The sequence below is a fragment of the Athene cunicularia genome, unplaced genomic scaffold (assembly GCF_003259725.1).
Source record: "Athene cunicularia isolate RWA unplaced genomic scaffold, athCun1 SCF_1, whole genome shotgun sequence".
Taxonomy (NCBI): Eukaryota; Metazoa; Chordata; class Aves; order Strigiformes; family Strigidae; genus Athene; species Athene cunicularia.
The window spans coordinates 334,647-353,611 of record NW_020799155.1 but is presented as its reverse complement, the minus strand read 5'-3'; the positions used below and the strand labels follow the sequence as shown (position 1 = coordinate 353,611).

The following is an 18,965-nucleotide window of genomic DNA, read 5'->3' as shown; positions in this document are numbered from 1 at the left end:
ACTAACCCCCCCCCCCCCCAGTTCCCTCAGCCGCTCCCCGTACGACCTGTGCTCCAGACCCTGCACCAGCTCCGTTGCCCTTCTCTGGACACGCTCGAGTCATTCAACGGCATTTTTGTAGTGAGGGGCCCAAAACTGAACACAGGAATCGAGGTGCAGCCTCACCAGTGCTGAGTACAGGGGTGAGATCCCTTCCCTGTCCTTGCTGGCCACACTATTGCTGACACAAGCCAGGATGCCCCTGGCCTTCTTGGCCACCTGAGCACACAGCTGGCTCCTGTTCAGCCGGCTGTCAATCAACACTCCCAGGTCCCTCTCTGACTGGCAGCTCTCCAGCCATTCCTCCCCAAGCCTGTAGCGCTGCTGGGGGTTGTTGTGGCCCAAGGGCAGCCCCCGGCATTTGGCCTTATTGAAACTCCCCCAGTTGGGCTTAGCCCATGGCTCCAGCCTGTCCAGGTCTCTCTGCAGAGCCTCCCTACCCTCGAGCAGATCAACACTCCCACCCAATTGGGTGTCAGCTGCAAACTTACTGATGTCTGCTATTCATTTAAACCTAACCTGGATGAAGCTCAGAACAACAGCACAGCAACGAACACTGCTCATCTCACAGAAGATGAACTAAATCATTTAGTATGCCTTCTGCTGTTAACTTTGCGATACAGAAGCATCTTAACAAAATAAGATTATTGCCTATGTCATTCATCTCTGAAGGCCTAACAGTGTCACCTCAAGGTGTAGCAGTAGGAGTACTTCTGATATTTAGTCTCAGACAATGCCTCTCTACAGCCTAGGACAGAGATGGCCAAGTTTTAGAAAGACTTTATTCAAGCTACTTCTCCCAGAAAATTCAGATTACCACAATCCAATGCAATTTGTGACCAAATCAACATGTGCCATTGTGGCAACCAAGGCCAACTGTATCCTGGGCCATACTATCAAACCTGTAGCCATCAGGTAGAGGGAGGAAATTCTTACCCTCTATTCTGTGCTTATGTGACTGCATTTAGAGTACCATGCCCCAATTCGGGGCTCCCCAGTACAGGACGGACACTGACATCCTGGAGCATGTTCAGTGGAAAGCTATCAATGCTATTATGCTGAAAAACATAAGAGGAGAACAGCTAAGAGAAGTAGGTTAGCTCAGCCTTAAGAGAACAACACTAAGGGGACACTTTATTGCTATCAGCAACTCTCTAAGGTATAAAGAGAAGGCATAAAGAAGCTAGTCAGAATTCTCTCAGAAATGCATAATGACGGTAGAAGAGGCAATAGGCAAGTCAGAACATGGGAAATTCTGTTTATATATACAGAGGAAAAAAAAAACCAACATCACTGCCCAGATGGTGAAATAATGGCACACATTGCAGAGAGAGGTTGGGTTCCCCATCCTTGGACACACTCAAAATTTAGTAAGACCATCAGCAGCATGGTCTCGTTGGACCTGTCTTGAGCAAGAGTTTGTGTTAAGATGAATCCCGGAGGTCCCCTCCAAACTAAATTATTACATGAATCATTGTCACTAGATCAGATCAGCTACAGGTTCATCTAGCAGAATTTTCAAAACCTCCAAGCAAGGGAGGCTACAGCATCCTTGGGTAACACTTGTTCTAGTGCTGCACTAGAAATTTTTCTTAATGTCCGCTTTGAACCTTTCAAGCTTCAGCTGGTAGCTGTTGCCCTGTTGGGATTCTAGAGGGCTTTCTGCGAGAGAATGGACATGTGAGCAATCCTGTGTGAGAACAAGACTGATAAGAGCCTCAGCCTGAGCAAGAATACGATAAGGATGTGACCCTGAACGAGGGGGGAGAAACTCGACAAGACAAACAACCCCCGGAAGGGGTTGGGACAGAAGAGGAATTTACACAAGGCAGGAAGCCTGGCAAGGCTGATGGGGCACTTTTTATCCAATCATAAGAAGGTTTAAAGCGCGGGCTAAGTTAACTGTCCAATCTTGAGGACTTGTACTGCATGTTACGTGTGTGGGAGAACATTATGAAAGGGCTTTCTTAGCTGTAATAAACAGGCATTGCTTGATCACAGTGGTCGCGTGCATACTCAGCTCTCCCGCATTGCCCCTTCTTTTACCATTTGTCACAACAGAGAAGAGTTTGACTCCACTGCTTTTCTAAGTTTCTTTCAAGTAGTAGCAGGCTGTGATTAAAACTGCCTTTAGTCCCCTTTGCCAGACCAAACAGGCCCAGTTCCCTCAATCCCTCCCCGTAATGTTATGAGCCCTCGACCCTTAATCAGGTCTGCGGCCTTCCTCTAGTTTGTCTACTAAATCTCAACAGCGCTTCTGAACTAGGGAGCCCCAGACTGGTACAGTATTCCACACGCAGGTAGTAGAAAGGTTAAGGAGCATCAGGGAATCTAGAGAGACTGGTTGAATCAAGCTCTGCCCTCTCTGAGATAGAAAGAGGAACAGTCACCAAAAAAAAACCCAAGACCAAGGAGATCTTGTATCCTCCCCCCACTAGGCTGAAGGCAGCAGCTTAAAGGAAAGGAGTGAATGGAGGCAAGTCCACGCTCAGGTTGGCAGGCAAACCCCCTTCTCACCCACCTCGTCTCCCCAGGTGCCTTTGTACAACAGCTATGAGGCTCTGGATGTGGAAGGCCAGCCAATGGATGAAGGGGATGATGGTCCATTTACACCAGAGGTGTTGCCAAGGTCAGAAAGGCCTAACCCCCGTATCACAACCACCTCCATGAGAAAGAAAAGATGGGTTACAGCTGTAGGCGACTACCTTCTGAGTGGAACAGAGGGACCAGTACACCAGACAGACCATCCTCTGAGGGAAGTCTGCTGCCTTCCTGGGGCCTGGGTTAAGGACATCACTAGAAAACTTCCTAGCCTGCTATGAACCTCAGACTATTACCCATTACTGCTCTTCCATGTGGGTGGCGAGGAAGCAGCAACACATAGTCTAAGGGCAATCAACAGAGACTTCAGGGCCTTGGGATGGTTGGTAAGGGAATCTGGAGCACAGGTTATTTTTTTCCTCTCTCCTTCCAGTTGTGGGCAGAAACATTAGCAAAAACAGATGGACCCAGTTTATTAATACATGGTGTCGCCACCACAATTTGTTTTTTTCAATAATGAGATGGCCTACATGACACCAGGTCTGCTGGCATCAGATGAGATTCATCTTTCTCAAAAGGGAAAGAAGGTCTTTGCTGATGAGCTAGCAGGGCTCACTGGCAGAGCTTTAAACTAGACTTGAAGGAGGATAATATCAGGCTTGCCTGTGACAAGCTGTGGGATGACACATCAAGGTTAGAGGGACTGCGTGCTAGCGAGGGCCCTCTGCCTGTTGCTCTGAGCCATGCTGGCTCCACTACAGCACACTTGAAGTCTTTCAGAGATGAGCCAGAGGCTTCTGAGGTATGAGCCAGAGGCTTCTGAGGTAATAGGAGCCAACAGGGAAACACCAGTGAAATACCTCAAAGGAACCTGTTCCTCTAAGAAGGTGATATGGCCAACAGCCCAGCTGAAGTGCCTCTACACCAATGCACACAACACCGGCAACAAACAGGGGGAGTTGGAAGCCACTGTGATGCTAGAAAGCTACAACCTAGCTGCATTCCTGAAACTTGGTGTGCTGAATCCCATGACTGGAGTGTGGCTATCAATGGCTACAAGCTGTTTAGAAGGGACAGGTGAGGAAGGAGGGGTGGAGGGGTTGCCCTCTACATCAAGAAATGGATAGAGCATGAAGAGCTGTCTCTGAAGAATAGCCACGAGCAGGTTGAAAGCTTATGGGTAAGAATTAGGGATCCAGGCTACAGAGGGAACCTTGTGGTTGGTGTCTATCAAGGGGAGCCTGTTGACAAAGCCTTCTTACTCCAGCTGCAGGAGGCCCTGGGCTCGCAGGCTCTGTCCTGCTGGGAGACTTCAATCACCTCGACATCAGATGGAAAAGTAGCACAGCAAGCTATAGGCAAGACTTCTGGAGTGCACTGAGGATAAAATCTTAAACCAAATAATAGACAGTCCTATCAGAGGGGTATGTGGTGCTGGACTTGTTGGTCACCAACACGAATGAGCTAATCATGGATGTCAAGACTGGAGGCAGCCTGGGCTGCAGTGACCATGTACTGGTAGAGTTTGCAGCCCTCAGGGATATGGGTCAGGCAAAGGGTAAAGTCAGGCCCCTGAATTTTAGGAAAGCAAAATTCCAGCTCTTCAAGGAGTTAGTCAATAGAACCCCCCGGGAAATTGTCCTCAGGAACAAGGGAGGAGAACTGAGCTGGCAGATCTTTAAGGATGTTTTCCAAAGACTGCAAGAGGTCTTGATTTCCAGGGGTAAGAAATAAGAAAATGAAGGCAAGAGAATGGCATAGGTAAGTGGAGACCTGCTGGTCAAAATAAAGGTCAAGAAAGAAATGCACAGGCAATGGAAGTAGGGACAGGTATCCTGGGAAGAGTATGGGGACACTGCCTGGTTGTGTAGAGATGGGCTCAGCCAAGGCATGGCTAGAGCTGAACTTGGCAGAGGATGTAAAGAATAGTAAAAAGGGCTTCTACAGGTACGTCAGCTAGAAAAGAAAGGTCTAAGAAAATCCTGCATATGGGTAATCCCCAGTACCAATACAGGCTGGGGGATGAAGGGATTGAGAGCAACCCTGAGGAGGACATAGGAATGTTGGTTGATGAGAAGCTCAACATGCAACATGCACTTGGAGCCCAGAAAGCCAACCATATCCTGTGCTGAATCAAAAGAAGCATGACCAGCAGGTCAAGGGAGGTGATTCTCCCCTTGCACTTTGCTCTAATGAGACCCTACCTGCAGTGCTGTGTACAGCTCTGGAGTCCTTAGCACAGGAGAGGCATGGACCTGTTGGAAGAGGTCCAGAGGAGGCCACAAAAACGATCAGAGGGATGGAACATCTCTGCCATGAGGACAGGCTGAGAGAGCTGGGGTTGTTCAGCCTGGGGAAGAGAAGGCTCCAGGAAGACCTTACTGAGGCCTTCCAGTACTTAAAGGGGGCTTATAAGAAAGATAGGGACAAACTTCTTAGCAAGGCCTGTTGCAATAGGATGAGGGATAATGGTTTTAAACTAAAAGAGGGTAGATTTAGACTAGATATAAGGAAGACGTTTTTTTCACTGAAGGTGGTGAAACACTGGAACAGGTTGCCCAGATTGGTGGTAAATGCCCTAAACCCAGGAAACATTCAGGGTCAGGTTGGACAGGGCTCTGAGCAACCTAATCTAGTTGAAGGAGTTCCTGCTTATTGCAGAAGGGGTTGGACTAGATGACCTTTAACGATCGCTTCCAACCCAAACTATTCTATGATTCTGTTCAGCACTCACCTGCTCTAGAAGGGGACACACTGAACATGCTCTTCTAATCCAGTACAGTCTGCTTTTCACTTTATTTGAGATCAAAGTCAAAATAAAGTGCACAAATTCAATAAAACCCACAAGTCATGTAGTAAATATTCCTTTTGCTGATACAATAGCTGTCCAATGACTGACTTTCCGCTGCTGAAATCAAATGAATCCTTGTTAAAACATTCATGCTTCTTCCCACCATTTAAAACTTCATCCTGCAACTAAAATTCTAGAGTTGTTCGTATTTGCTGAAATGCCCATCAGCTTTGCAAATCAGCTTTATGAATCAACTTAGAGAAGAAAGCCTTTCCCATATGTCTCATAAATTGGACTTATGTACTAGTTTTCACAATCAAGCAGACAGGGGTAACTAGTGGGTCAACTTGTACTGACTTCAAAAGCTTTCAGTATGGAGCATCAGGCATTTTGTTATGCTAATTGTTCTGATTTGCTAGAAATAAACATGCCCTAAAACAGCTTAAATAAAACCTCAGAGGTAAGGAACAGTTGGCAAGCCCTGAAGGTTCTGCTACAGAGACACAAGTAACATCTGACGTTCCCTAGGGTGTTGTGCTTGATGCTTTATTTTGCTAGCATTTTTTTCAAACTGCTGTTTTATGTAAGACAATGTCAATGGGCCTAGAATCAATGTAACAGGATCCTGCATTAATATAAAAATCATAAAATGGCTCATATTTGTTAGAAGTGGAACCTCTGAACTCCCATGTTGTAGAATTTTGCAATTACAGGCTTAGTTTCGCAAAAATGCAAGCCAACAAAGAAAAAAAGGAGCAAATTAAAGCAATAGACTAATTTGAGTTGTGATACGCATCTGCTGCTCCTTCCACTTAAATAGTAGGTTTATGGTGCTTCACTGAAAGACCCTGTGAGAGACTGAAATGTCCTATGACTGTCTCAAATCTTGCTTGTGTCTGTGCAAACCTCCAAGAGAAGCTGCTGCAGCCTGTGAACTGGTCTGGGGGATGCTGCCCAGAGAAGCGGGAGTGTATTGAAGGATGCACACCCCCCCACACACACTTCCTTGTGGTTGCGTGGTCAGACTCCTCAGACAAGCCTCAAAGGGGCAGACGTGTACTGAGCTGGCCCCCTCCTGTAGCCATTTGTGGCTCTATTGTGTAGCCCAGACCCCATGCATGCGGGATAATGAACTGACAAGAGCCAAACCTTCCTGTCCTGAAGCCAGATGCAACAATACCTGTGGGATCAGAGAAAAAAAAAACAAACCTAAAGGTGGGCAGATATGCTGATCAGTGGATATGATGAACTTTAAAAGGCAGCAGAAAATTTTGCTCAGTGTGCATCCACCATCGAAGCCAGATCCGTGTGCACCCACCACCGAAGAACTGAAGACTGAGGACCAAGGGGATGCCACTGGATTCATGGTGGTGACTGCTCTTGCAGCCTTATCCTGCATCCTTGCTTTCTTTTCCTTCCATTCTATCCTATCGCTACCCTCCTTCACTTTTTTCATAATTGAAAGGGCTCAAACCGGTGAATTTCTGATTAAGTCTAAACTGTGATGCATGGAAGTTTTGCTTGTGTTTGTTTCCCAAGGACTTCTCAACCGTTTTCCCTTGGCCTCTTCATCTGTTTAGGCAAAAGTGAAACGCTCCCTGCATAACTCACTGATGGCAGCCTTCAAGGGCACTTGGGCAAACTAAGATACGGGGGAACTTGAACAAAAGGACACAGAGACACAATCTAGGCAGGATGATCTACCGATTTAGGAAAACACCTGGACTTTACCTCACAGCACATGCTCTGGAAAGAAGGTCAACTAGTGAACACTATGAAGATCACGTACTTCTTCCCTCGACCACTGAAGACCCTCACTCGATTTTCACTAGGCATGCTCAGACTATGTAAATGAATTCCAGGAACTTACCATCATAAGACACCCCTTTCCAGGAAATCTAATGAACATGTATGATTTGCGTGTATGTAAAACTGATGTCCCTTGTGAGTTCGGTGTCGCCCTTATGGTGGAGAATCCCCAGGGCGACCCCCGCGCTGCTAATAAAGAATTCCTGCTTAACAGTTATGTTGGATTTTGACTGTTAATTTCTTCATTTCATAATAAAAACCTGTTTTAGTTATATGGCATTTGACGTCATCTGTGTCTTAATCTCACTCTTGAGATCACATTGAAACCTTCCCCTGACGCTGGATCGGGACAGACCCTACATGCAGAACACAGCCAATCCTTCAAAACACAGATCAAGAAGAATTTGGTAAAAAGTCTACATGTGCAGTGAATTGTTATTTCAGAACATATTCCAATCTATGCAAGTCTCTCAGTTAAAGAAAATTGTAGTTCTGAATTTCTGTAGCTATCTGTGCCTTTGCAGAGAGTCTGGCTCCAGTTCTCCTGTCTTTACAAGCTGACTCTCCAAAGGCAAAGGGGACTGACTGCGAGAGGCCCTTCTGCAAATACTCAGTATCCATAGTACCCTGACACTGAAAAAAATTGACATGCCCACTTTCCATAGCTTTGTGGCCACTGTCATTTGGCTGAACATCATCAAGAAACAGCAGTGAAGCAAAGGATTGGGGGAGTTGTTTAAAACTCTTGAGTGACAATTCCTAAAAAATAAAATCAAATCATAAAATAAAAACTAAAATAACAAAAAATAAATCCCAGAACACAAAAAGAAGTATATTTGAACCACAGACCTTATGATTTATTATTCCAAATGATTTAATCTTTTAAATTAACATGATTTTCATTAAATGTCAAGATTACACTAACATGGGAAAAAGGAAGAATATGAACTGCAATAACTTAAAGGTATAGTATAGTATCTACTGAACTAAAAGTTAGGCTCCATTATAAGGTACTTGTTTTTCTGTAATTTTTGTTGTTTTGTGGGGTTAACAACTGTAGGGAAAAAAAACCTTAAGACTTTGCAGACTTCCATACTTTCTACCTTATACTTCTCCTGCACAAGGGCAGTGGGTTTTTTTCCACATTTTTCCTGCTTTTGGGTTTAGACATTAATTCATTGTCATGAAACATGGCAAACTCCATCAACAGGTAAGAACCCATTACTAGTTGAGTTCTTTTGGGATTATGTTTTTATGCAGATGTCATGCAAAATCTTATTAAGCTGATACAAATGAACTGATACCATGGCCTGATATGAACTTCATGTAGTACAGCACTGGCAGGAGAATCTCAAAATATTGAAAAAAATCTGGAACCCGACACACTGCAACAATAAATCTAGCTGTCTAGAAAGTTTTATCTTTTTCTATACTGTAATTAAAACAGAGCTTTACTCTAATCATTCACAACTGAGTTCATGTTTCTGTCGGTTAAGACAAAAACAAGCCACACAACAAAACCCACTTGGCTACTCGCAGGATTTAATCTGGTGATGTGACTTTCCACCTCTCTAGTTCCTATCAAGTCTTAATTTTGGGTCCTACACTTCCCCGCTTACTTTTCTGGGCTTCTACAGAAGCATCTGCTGCTGCCCAGAGCTTTCTAATAAACTATTTAGAGACCAAGGAACAAAAGATTTCCCTGTATTTCCACTCCTCTGCCCATTATCAAGGCTCTCTTAATCAGGGATGAAAACACTCTTAACAGCTCCCCTACAATCTAGGTATGGAGACTCTTACGAGGTCCTGACAAGAGCTATCTCAAAGACAGCAGGCTCGACAGGTGATTCCCAGAACAGTCCATCAAGTTATGAAAAAGAAATAGATAAGAAGGTTCGTTTCTCTGTCCCCCACCTCTGCCAAAGAACGTAGTAACGTACTTCTTCACCACAGTAACAATAAACCAAAACGATGCCAACACAACCCGCTAAACCTGGGAAGATTTTGTGACTGCTAGTAATAGCTTACTAGCCACTGGACTCATTTTTGTTGTCAATTCACACTGCTGATGACAGTCAAGCACAAAGCCACCCAAGCCTTAAAATGAGGTCAATTTGACAGCAGCTGTCCAGCCACACATGCATAGAGAGCACTCCTAGTTAGCAAACTTTTTATGCTGATATTGTTATTTAGTTCCTCGGGAAGTCTGTGCTGCTGTGACTGGGCTGGTTTTGATACGAGCTAATTTGGAACCTTCTCAGATAGTCCTTCACCTCCCCTGCTCTAATGCACGATGTGCCATTTTTGGAATGGGAGTAGCATCGAGGTGTGCTGGCCTTCATCTTATGCTAGATTTGTACTATCACTCTCTTTTCCTTCCTCTTCTTAAATAGAAGTTGTAATCCACGTGGTTTCAGTTAAATGTAAGATAGAACATAAAAAAAAAATTAACTACAAAGCACAAAATAGGAAATCAGCATAAACATGTTCAAGTGAATAAACACTTAATCAAAAAAGGAGAAAACCCCACCAAACCGCCTCAATAACCAGCTGTGCTGAAAGAGGAATTGTCATATAATTAGGTGATAATAAATGGAGTTGATCATGAATGCTTTTGAAATCAATTATATGCAACATTTTACTTCATGACCTTGGCACAAAAAGTAAGTATGCACTAATTGCATCTGCTAATAACCCAAAATTATGACACACTGTTGGTACTGGGAAACTGGAATATTACAAGAAGTACTGTGTGACCTGAAGATTGAACCACAAAAATCCAAAGGAACTGAATAGTACAAAGGTCATGCATTTGCTAGGGATAACAAGGGTATGTGCAATATATACTGAAGTATTGATCAGCAGAAATTAATCCACTGAAAACAAACAAACGAACAGAGAGGAGGAAAACAACCTGAGTTGCTACTGAGATGTAAAATGACTACATTTCGCAAATAAGATATAGCTGAAACAAAGGCAAAGGTGTTTCAGACAACATTTCTAGGAAAGACGGGGGCATACTAATGTCATAGTTCAAGGCACCAGGGTAAAACATTACTTATAAAAGACTAGTACCTGGAATAGATCTTATACACCTCCAGCTATGTATTAATTTTTTTGGACAAGGCGGCAAAACACTCTATGCTTCTGCAATATAATACATGCCCCAAACATATTAGCAGCATGACTATTTCAACAGAAAGTGAGTTTTTAGACTCAAACATCAGCATGTAAATGCAAACATTTATTTTAAATCTCAGCCTTCTCTCAAACCTCCCTTTCAATTTACAATACTGAGTGGGTAAAACTGACCAGGGATCACTGGATGTGCCACTTAATGAAACATTTTGAGAAATAAATTAAGCTTTTCCATGAAAGAGAACTGGTAAGAATGTAGAAAACTGGTTCATGGGTAATTGAAATATATTACTTCCATTTCTTTTATAAGTGATTTTGTGCAACATTAAATAAGAATTTAAAATCTTGCAGGGATGGCACCCTTCCAAATAGAGTTAAGAGCAATTTGCCCCAGTCCACTCTCTCCTCAAATCTGTTTGCTTATCACTGGATCTAGTCTCAGTCACGACTTAGTAATGGACAGAATTCACAGCTCAACTTTGCACATTCACATAAATCATGGTAGTCATTTTATGTTCTAGGTTGAAATGTAGGTTGAAAGTCTGCACTGAAGCTCGAACTTTGTTAACTCCCAAAGACCATTTCTTCCAAAATTATTCTTCTTTCATTTATTTTTAAATAGCAGATCAGTTGTTATGAAGTTTTCTTTTGACTATCTGGATGGAAATGGGTTCTGCCTAGACATGCCCAAGAGACATTCGCCTTCTCAGCTTGAATAATCCTTTGGAGGAAACACAACTAGGTATCAAGTTTGTGAACTGTAAGGTAGAACATCTGAATCTAAGTGGAATTGGATTCAGTGGAACAGTGGAGGAAAAAAAATGGTATAAAGCTTCTCCAGATAAGGTCCAACTCCCACCAAAGTAATATGCAAGATAAGGGCCTGATCTTCAACACTGGTTGTGTCCTGACAGCTTTTTAGTTTCATGAGAAGAGTTTTGTGTAGTAGAACTAAAATAGACAGCTGTGTGTGATTTTTTCTGTTGTTTCTGTACATCTACCTCTACAATGACAACTAGTACATTTCTGTTAATGTTGTACTACAGTAAAATATGTTTATTCTTCTAAGTTTTCCTAGCTCTAGAGTGGCTGACAAGCCCCTCCATTTTCAGGGCTGGTGATCTGCAGTGTCTTTCTTACAGTATGCACCAGCCCAAACTAGGGTCCAGAGCTGGAAGGGCCTTCTGCTACACTGGACAAGCTCAGCTAAAAGCACCTCTGTTTGGGAAAAGAGATTTCCCAGTGAAAAATATAAACCAGTGTACCCTTCACATGAAGGTACAGCAAGGTCTATGCCTAAATCCCAAGAGGGTGCCATGAGGCTGCAACAACTGGCAATATTATTGCTCAGGGGATAACAGAAGCACGTATGTCAGGAATGCAGAAATACTATTATGCTGGAAATCCCTTGCTGAATTTGTATTCGGTGCAGGTTTTGGTAATTAGTATTACACAGAAGAAAGGGAAAATAACAAAGCAAGGATGTAATCCATTCAGTCTCTACCAAGAATATATAGAGTCCAGAAGGACCTGACTTAAACCCAATTATATAATATATCAAATCTAATAAGGGCACTTGACTGAAGATTTCCCACAGACGGTAGAACATCCAGACTCATTCCTCTCTCTTTTTTTTTTTTCCCTTCTTCCAGTACCAGGAATATTTAACTTTATTCTGAAGTGGCTTAATTGTTTCATTTCTCAGTCACAAAAACCAGAATGCAGCATTGCTTCATATAAACTGGAAAGTCAATATTGATCGCAGAGTATTCTACCAGAGAAGTAAACATTAAAAAAAACACTAAAGAGGCTATTGATCTTAGATACTCCTCTTATATTTGTCCTATATTAAACTGTATCTTAGTGATTTCTTCTTTTATAGTCTCTGCTTTAAATGCTAATTCAGAAAAGTACAAATTTAAAACAGTGTACGTGATAAACTTGGTATAACCCCACCCACTGGCTGATTCAGGAATACCAACTGTGACAATACTGAGTAAATCCTACAGTAATTCTTTACCTTCTAATCTATGGATTAACCAAAAAGACCACTACCAGCAAAAACTGCTCCGTCACTAAGAGATCATAAGAGAAGTGTTAAACTAGTGTATTCCTTACTACAACCTTTGAAGACTGGGAGTTCCCAACAGAAGTGACTGAAGACTTGACCAAAATTTTATATATGCCAGATTTCACTCACACAAACAGATATTTAAGGTAAAAATATTCTAATATAATAGTCTGTAATAGAACTGTTTAATCACAGCCTGCTAGTGCCGAATTCAAGATTCATAATCAAGAGCCCCAGAGACTCTGAAATACTTGAGAAATCATTAAGTTACGGAGCTCACTCTTTATGAAAACAGTTACATAAACTTATATGCAGCAAGAAAAATAAAGTCACAGGTTAACATTCTGTAACATGGCTAAAGTTCTGTTACCAGAACAACATACTCAAACCAGTCACCAGCAGCAAGAGTGCACTATAGCAATAGCCAAATGTTTAGTATGTGGGAGTACATGAAAAATTGGGAAATGTCTGCTCTGATCAACTTTTGTATCTGGGAAGCGCTTTTTGCACCATTAACACAGAAGGCTTGCAAACTGATGATTCAAATTCTGCAAATTAAAGCGTGCAGGTATGAACAGGGGTGAATTAGTTACATGTTAGAATTTATAGGGGAGATCCTAGTCAGTTAAAGTCTTTCAGGTATAAATTCAAGCTCTATTTCAATGTTGACAGTTTCAAATCAAGCCAAATAATTTCAGATAGGTTTGGCAGGGATCTCAGACTTACTAAATTTGTAAGCATTTCCGCTGGCACCTTGTGTGACTTTGGCATACTTTAAAAAATAAGCCTTGTACAGTTTTGGAGAATATTTAAGAACTAACTGAACCAGTTTAGGTGCAGAAGTACGAAACCCAGCCTCCCAGACTGACTTTTATGTCTTGGTCCTAAAAACTGAAGTCTATTAGAAGTTCAAAGCCCTTCTGTCATTCACTCAACCTGTTCCCAGCTGGGAGAATTCAGCCCTTTTAATTTTCCTTAAAATTAAACCTTGATTCTGACAGTTAGACAAAGCATAATTAGCAGAACATACATCTTTGTTTAACTCCCTCCAGCTGTAACAGTACACGTGTATCACATACACAGCGTCTACCTGCCTGAAAGAAGGATGTATCACTAAGGCAGTGCAGGGAAGTTCAAATAGTCTCCTCCCTAACAGCGGAAAGCTGGGGCAGTTTATTTTTTTAACATGCCTCTCATAATTTTGAGTACAGGGTATCATCAGAAAAAATAAAAAGTTTTAAAAATCATAATTTATAAAGCCATATCAGGTATGGTTCAGTACAAACACACGTTCTTATGATGTTAATGAAGTGACACGTGAATAAATTGGTATTAACATGTTTTGGTTCATTTTAAAAATGACAACGACTAAAAGCTTTAAGGCATCATTTCTTTTGACTTATCCCATAGTCATTAATTTGAAAACCAGAGCACAGATAATTAGATACTACAGCAACAGACCAAACTGAGATGTCTTATGTACATAAACCTCTGTAGACAGAGCTTTTCAATTGTTTCTTCACTTGCTACTAAAGCCAAACATTCCCTCTGCAAGGTAACCCTGCTAGCATATGTGAAAACAAAAAAGTTAAGAAGTTGAATATTACTAAATTAAACATGTACCTGAAAGCTTCATGAGAAGCTCTGATGCTGCCTTGACAGACATGTCCTGCCTCATCACATTTGCCTGCACTTCCTGTGGCTTGAGTTTCTCCTCAGGGATGTTTGAAGCTGAGGCTTCGGATTCCTGGCTGAACACATAGCTGGACTGAGACAAGACTGAACTTGCAGCTTCTTCATCCTTAGGCTCTTCTTTCACTTTAAATTTAGGGGTCAAGGGCTCTTTTTGATTTGCAGCTGTCAAGAGAAGGAAATAATTATGTAATATATAGTCACAGAGCAGCTAGTAACAGGAAGAAACCGTAACCTGAGAAATGCTAGAGCAGGTACTGGAAGCAAGCATGTCAAGCAGTATTCAAAGATGCTTCAAGAGGTAAACAAACTTCTGCATCTTTTGTACAAAGGTACAGCTGCAAAATACAAAACCAGCATGTACCAGAGCTCAAGAAACCATCCTTCTCCTCTCACTATTTTTTCCCCTACTTCTCGTAAAAGTATTCCCCTGGTCATTTTTGTACGTCTTCTATAGGCTTGACGGAAATTTAAAACATCATTTCACATACGGGCAAATTTGGCAAAGCCCATGCATACTACATATTGAGTTCTTAGAGCACGGAAAAGAGGCAAGAGATGAAGAGTAGAAAGATAGGAAAACTAAGATGGAAGTAAAAGGGAAAAGACAGCAAATTCTTAGGTCCTAAAAGTTGGTATTTGCTAAGAACAGAGGGATTTTCAGAAGACAGTTCTGCACTGGAAGATGCTATTAGAGTTCTAGGTTCTACATGCCTAGAGTAAAGGGAGCAAGTTTAAAATAATCCTTTCAAACACTCCATGTAAGCAGCTGCAAAGCCTCAGAGAAATGTAGTGAGACCTTGGAGCTGCTTAACATCTACACACCAAACAATTTCTTGAACAGACTTTCCAATATGCCCCGACAGCAGTAGATCCTTCGCACTGCATTTGGTTGAAGGGATAAAACCAAGAATGTCTCTTAACCAGTACTTTCAAACCCTAGCAATATAAATTCACAGGCAATCTGCATGACAAACAGGAGGCTAAATAAGTTGCACTATTTTTCAGCAGCTCTTCTTGTAATTCTTTATGTTTGACCACTAAACGACACTTTGTCCCCTTACTGGCTTTTTCTTGTTCAAAATTTCACTTTAAGTTCCTAGTAACACAGGGCAAATGACTTGTCCAGTGCTCCAAATTTTGATAAGTTTACATCTTTCTCACTTCTCTAAACCTCTGTCTCCACAACTATGAAAGACTGAGCATCATCCCCATTTTGTTATCTTTCTAAGCTCTCACCATTTACCTCACTATCTTTCCGACATATTTTCCTCCTTCCACATGACAATCCCCTGCCTACCCTCAGATGAGCTCTGTCAAATCTCACCCAAACCACGTAAGAAGGATGTACCCCACCACCCCTTTCACAGGCTACAGCGGAGCATTAGAAGTCCATGTGCATTGCCTGCTGCAGAGAGCAGTTTGTTTTACAATACCATTACAGGAATAGAAAAAGTCGAGGAACGGCCATATCAAAGGGGTGGTAATATCCAGCTGAAGGGAAAGGGTACTAACAGGTCAGATCAACCCAACAAAATCTCCAGCATTCACTTGCTTAGGCCCTTGGTCTACTTTCTTCTCCACTTCACTACTGCTTACCTACTTTCTAGCTCCTCACTTTCCTGGCTTACTTCCTCAGGTACTCTCCTTCTCAGCAGCTTCCCCAAAAATCTGACTCCTAGAGAACCTGAATTCCTGCATCTCACTGTGAAGTGCTTACCACCTCCTAGAGACCTCAGCCCTAAAATATAGGGTACAACTGCCATCTTTATCACAAACAGACAGTGCCGTTTGCTACTTTGAGCTCTGCTCATTTTCACAGTCCATTGTTTTGTGGTTTCCTTTGTGTTTTTAAATATTTTTTTTTAAAGCTACATTACCCTGTAACACAACACTTGCATTTTTCCAGTTTATATTCCAGGTTTGTTTGATTTCTCTCCTTTCTTATTGGTTGGCAAGCCATTACCAAAGAACAAGATTAAAGCAAGTGGTATAACCAGTGTACACACAAGCAGCATGCGCATATACATTTGTGCTATTCACTACTTCCGAAATTACATTACTTTATATATATGTAATTTTTAATATAACTTATAAGCACTTTTACTACTATTAGGAATTGCTTTTTCCTTTTTTAAAAAAGGAGCAAAAGCAGAAATATGAAACATTAAAGCACGTTTTAGTTCATCAAAATACTGATTAAGGTTTTCAAACCTATCTTAACTTTACCAAGGTACTTCCCCCCCCCCCCAAAAAAAAAAACAAAACAAAGAAGACCCAAAACTTTTATGCCACACTACCTTCAGCATTCCGTCTCTTAAAACATGCCACTCTAGCTGCTACTGATATAAAATATACCTCCAACAGGAGCTGAGTGCAACTGATAGACAGCATTCTGCCTGAACTCTCTCAGAGAACTTGGAGAAAAAAAATTTTTAATTTATTCAATTCAATAAAGTATTGATTCAGATTGTCCCAGAAAATAAAAGAAACATGAGTTTGAGTGAAAAGGTAAAGACGACGCACTGAGAACAATCATCAACCTGCAAAGCCAGCTATGTGTCTGCCCATGAACCAGGGCAGAAAATGAACCAGGTAGAGGAAGCACTGTAGACCAGGTCAGCATATACTTCTACCATTTAAAATACAGAGGTGATATTAAACTCACAAACATAGATCAGTGTAAGTGTGCAACCATACACGGTGGTCCATTATAAGCCAGGTTAAAAACATTGTAAAAACAACCATACACAAATAGAATCACTGTAACAGAATTCATGTAACATCAAAGTCTTAAACTAGGAACATTTTTCACAGTCAGGTCCTACAGTATGACTTATAGATTCCCCTACCACAAGAAAGGGGATCAAAAGGGGAACATTTGGAAGAAATTAGCATCTATTAAACCCTCTTATCGCCAAACCAAAATGCAGCAGCCAGTTTGACCTAATCCAAAGGCAGGTGTCAAGTGGTACCTCTATGCTCTTCATCCCAAGGTATTCTCAAACTGCTAAGATGAAGACAAGTTCTAACAGCTCAGCGAACCAAAAATTCAAGGTAAGTCAGATCAAAGTTTAAATAGTTTCATGATAGTGACACACCCAGAATGACTTGAACAGGGCATCCATCAAATTTCCCTCCTTTCCTATGTCTCACTTTCCCCTTCTCTCCCTACCCCACACACTAGCTCTCCTACTGTGACAGCACACGCTGCTATAAACCACTGCTCCCTCACACTTCTGAGCCGCCACCCAGGATAACAATGCTAAAACTATCCTGACAACTAATCTACCAGCATAACGTCAGCCATAACGTAAATGAGCTCTTCATGACATCTGTATACTCAGTTTGTCCCTGTGTGTCTACAAGACACCTATAAGAAATGTAAAACATGGTCAGGGGCCCACAGCCCAGAGAAAGTCCTGAAGATGTGCATTTGGCAGTGTTGCGTGAAGGGTGAAAGAAACCCAGGCTACTGTTCTCACCTACGTTGCTGGTTCTGCCTACTCTAGCTGCTTTGCTTTCAACAGAAGATAAAATTAATAAATTAGGAAAGTAGTAGAGTTTTATTTCTTTAATTAACTGACAGCACATTCCTTGAACTGATCACACTTTGCAAAAACCAAACATTTTAACTGTAGACAAATCACAAAAATAGAAGTTAATTTACCTAATTTTTCTTACCCCAGAAAACAAAACCAAACAAAAATCAGACAACTATTAGGCTGGTTTCAACCCAATTACTTCAATTAGTGGGGCTTTTCTTTCAGTTAATGGAGCTTTTAATCTTTCTTGAAATACACTAAAGCAGATTCCAATGTAAATGAAGTCTAAATAGAAGGGCAAATAAAAAAGGGGAGGGGGGTTTATCCAGTCTATCAGATCCATATGTTAAAACTAGATGGGGGGGGGAAATCCACCCAAACCCAAAAACCAAACAATCCCAAAACCAACAAAAATCCCCACCACTCTTGCCTCTGTCCCATCTTGGATCCACAATTATGGGCAAAATTGCTAACACATGGGAAATAGCAACTATGATGAATGCACTAGTCATATTAGGGAGAACAACAAACAGATGTAAGAAAAAACATTGCAAATAAGAGAAATAAAAGCTGACCGAGACCATTTTTTTTTAAACCCAATGACTGAGAAATCTTTTAAAAATTAGAACTAGATAAGGATTAAAAAGATGATGTTGAAGTCCATTACAGTATATTTGAACTACAAAATTATTACTCCCCAGAAGGAATAACATAATCTATCTACGTACAGAAATAGATACACATACATATACTTAATTTGTATTTAATTTACATTCATTCTGAACTCCAGTGAGAACAGACTGAAGGATGTGTGTTGCCTGCAGACTGAATCGCAAAAACCCAACAATTTGATTTTGAAATACACAGTGAGGAATAAAAACCAAACCCACCCAGCAAATGCAACCAACAGGCAAGCAAGCCTCTCAAGCAGGGTTGATAATTCTCCATTTGTTCCACTCCATATCCAGAAAAATAAAAACAAACAGAACAGATCAAAGAAGATTCCAGACGGCTGATTTTTATCTTCCTGGCAACTGGAATCATTTCATCCATTTGGCAAAAGTAGATGATGAAAGTTATAACACTTTTCTCAAACTGCCAAATGCCACAAGAAAAGCTTTGGGCATCTGCCACTAATCTGAAACACTCTGATGGAAGCTGCTAACTGCATCAGTCCACTTACTAGGATTTCTAAATGTTTATAATTGAAAGAGGAAAAATGGGCTGATTACTTCAAGCCAAGCTCAATGTTACAAGTCACAATTAGCAAGGAGTTGGTCACTGTTCCATCTGTCTGAGCAAAGACCACGAGAAAGGAAAAAGAATCCACAACAAAAAT

General features: G+C 41.5%; 1 protein-coding gene across 1 annotated transcript in view; it reads right to left on the bottom strand.

The window, feature by feature from the left end:
• ZNF827 (zinc finger protein 827) overlaps nucleotides 1–18,965 on the bottom strand; it is an 87,882-nt gene that overhangs the window by 42,476 nt on the left and 26,441 nt on the right. Inside the window, exon 5 of the mRNA XM_026866958.1 lies at nucleotides 14,013–14,246. Within this exon, the coding sequence (XP_026722759.1) occupies nucleotides 14,013–14,246 (234 nt within the window). The remainder of the gene's footprint in view (nucleotides 1–14,012; nucleotides 14,247–18,965) is intronic.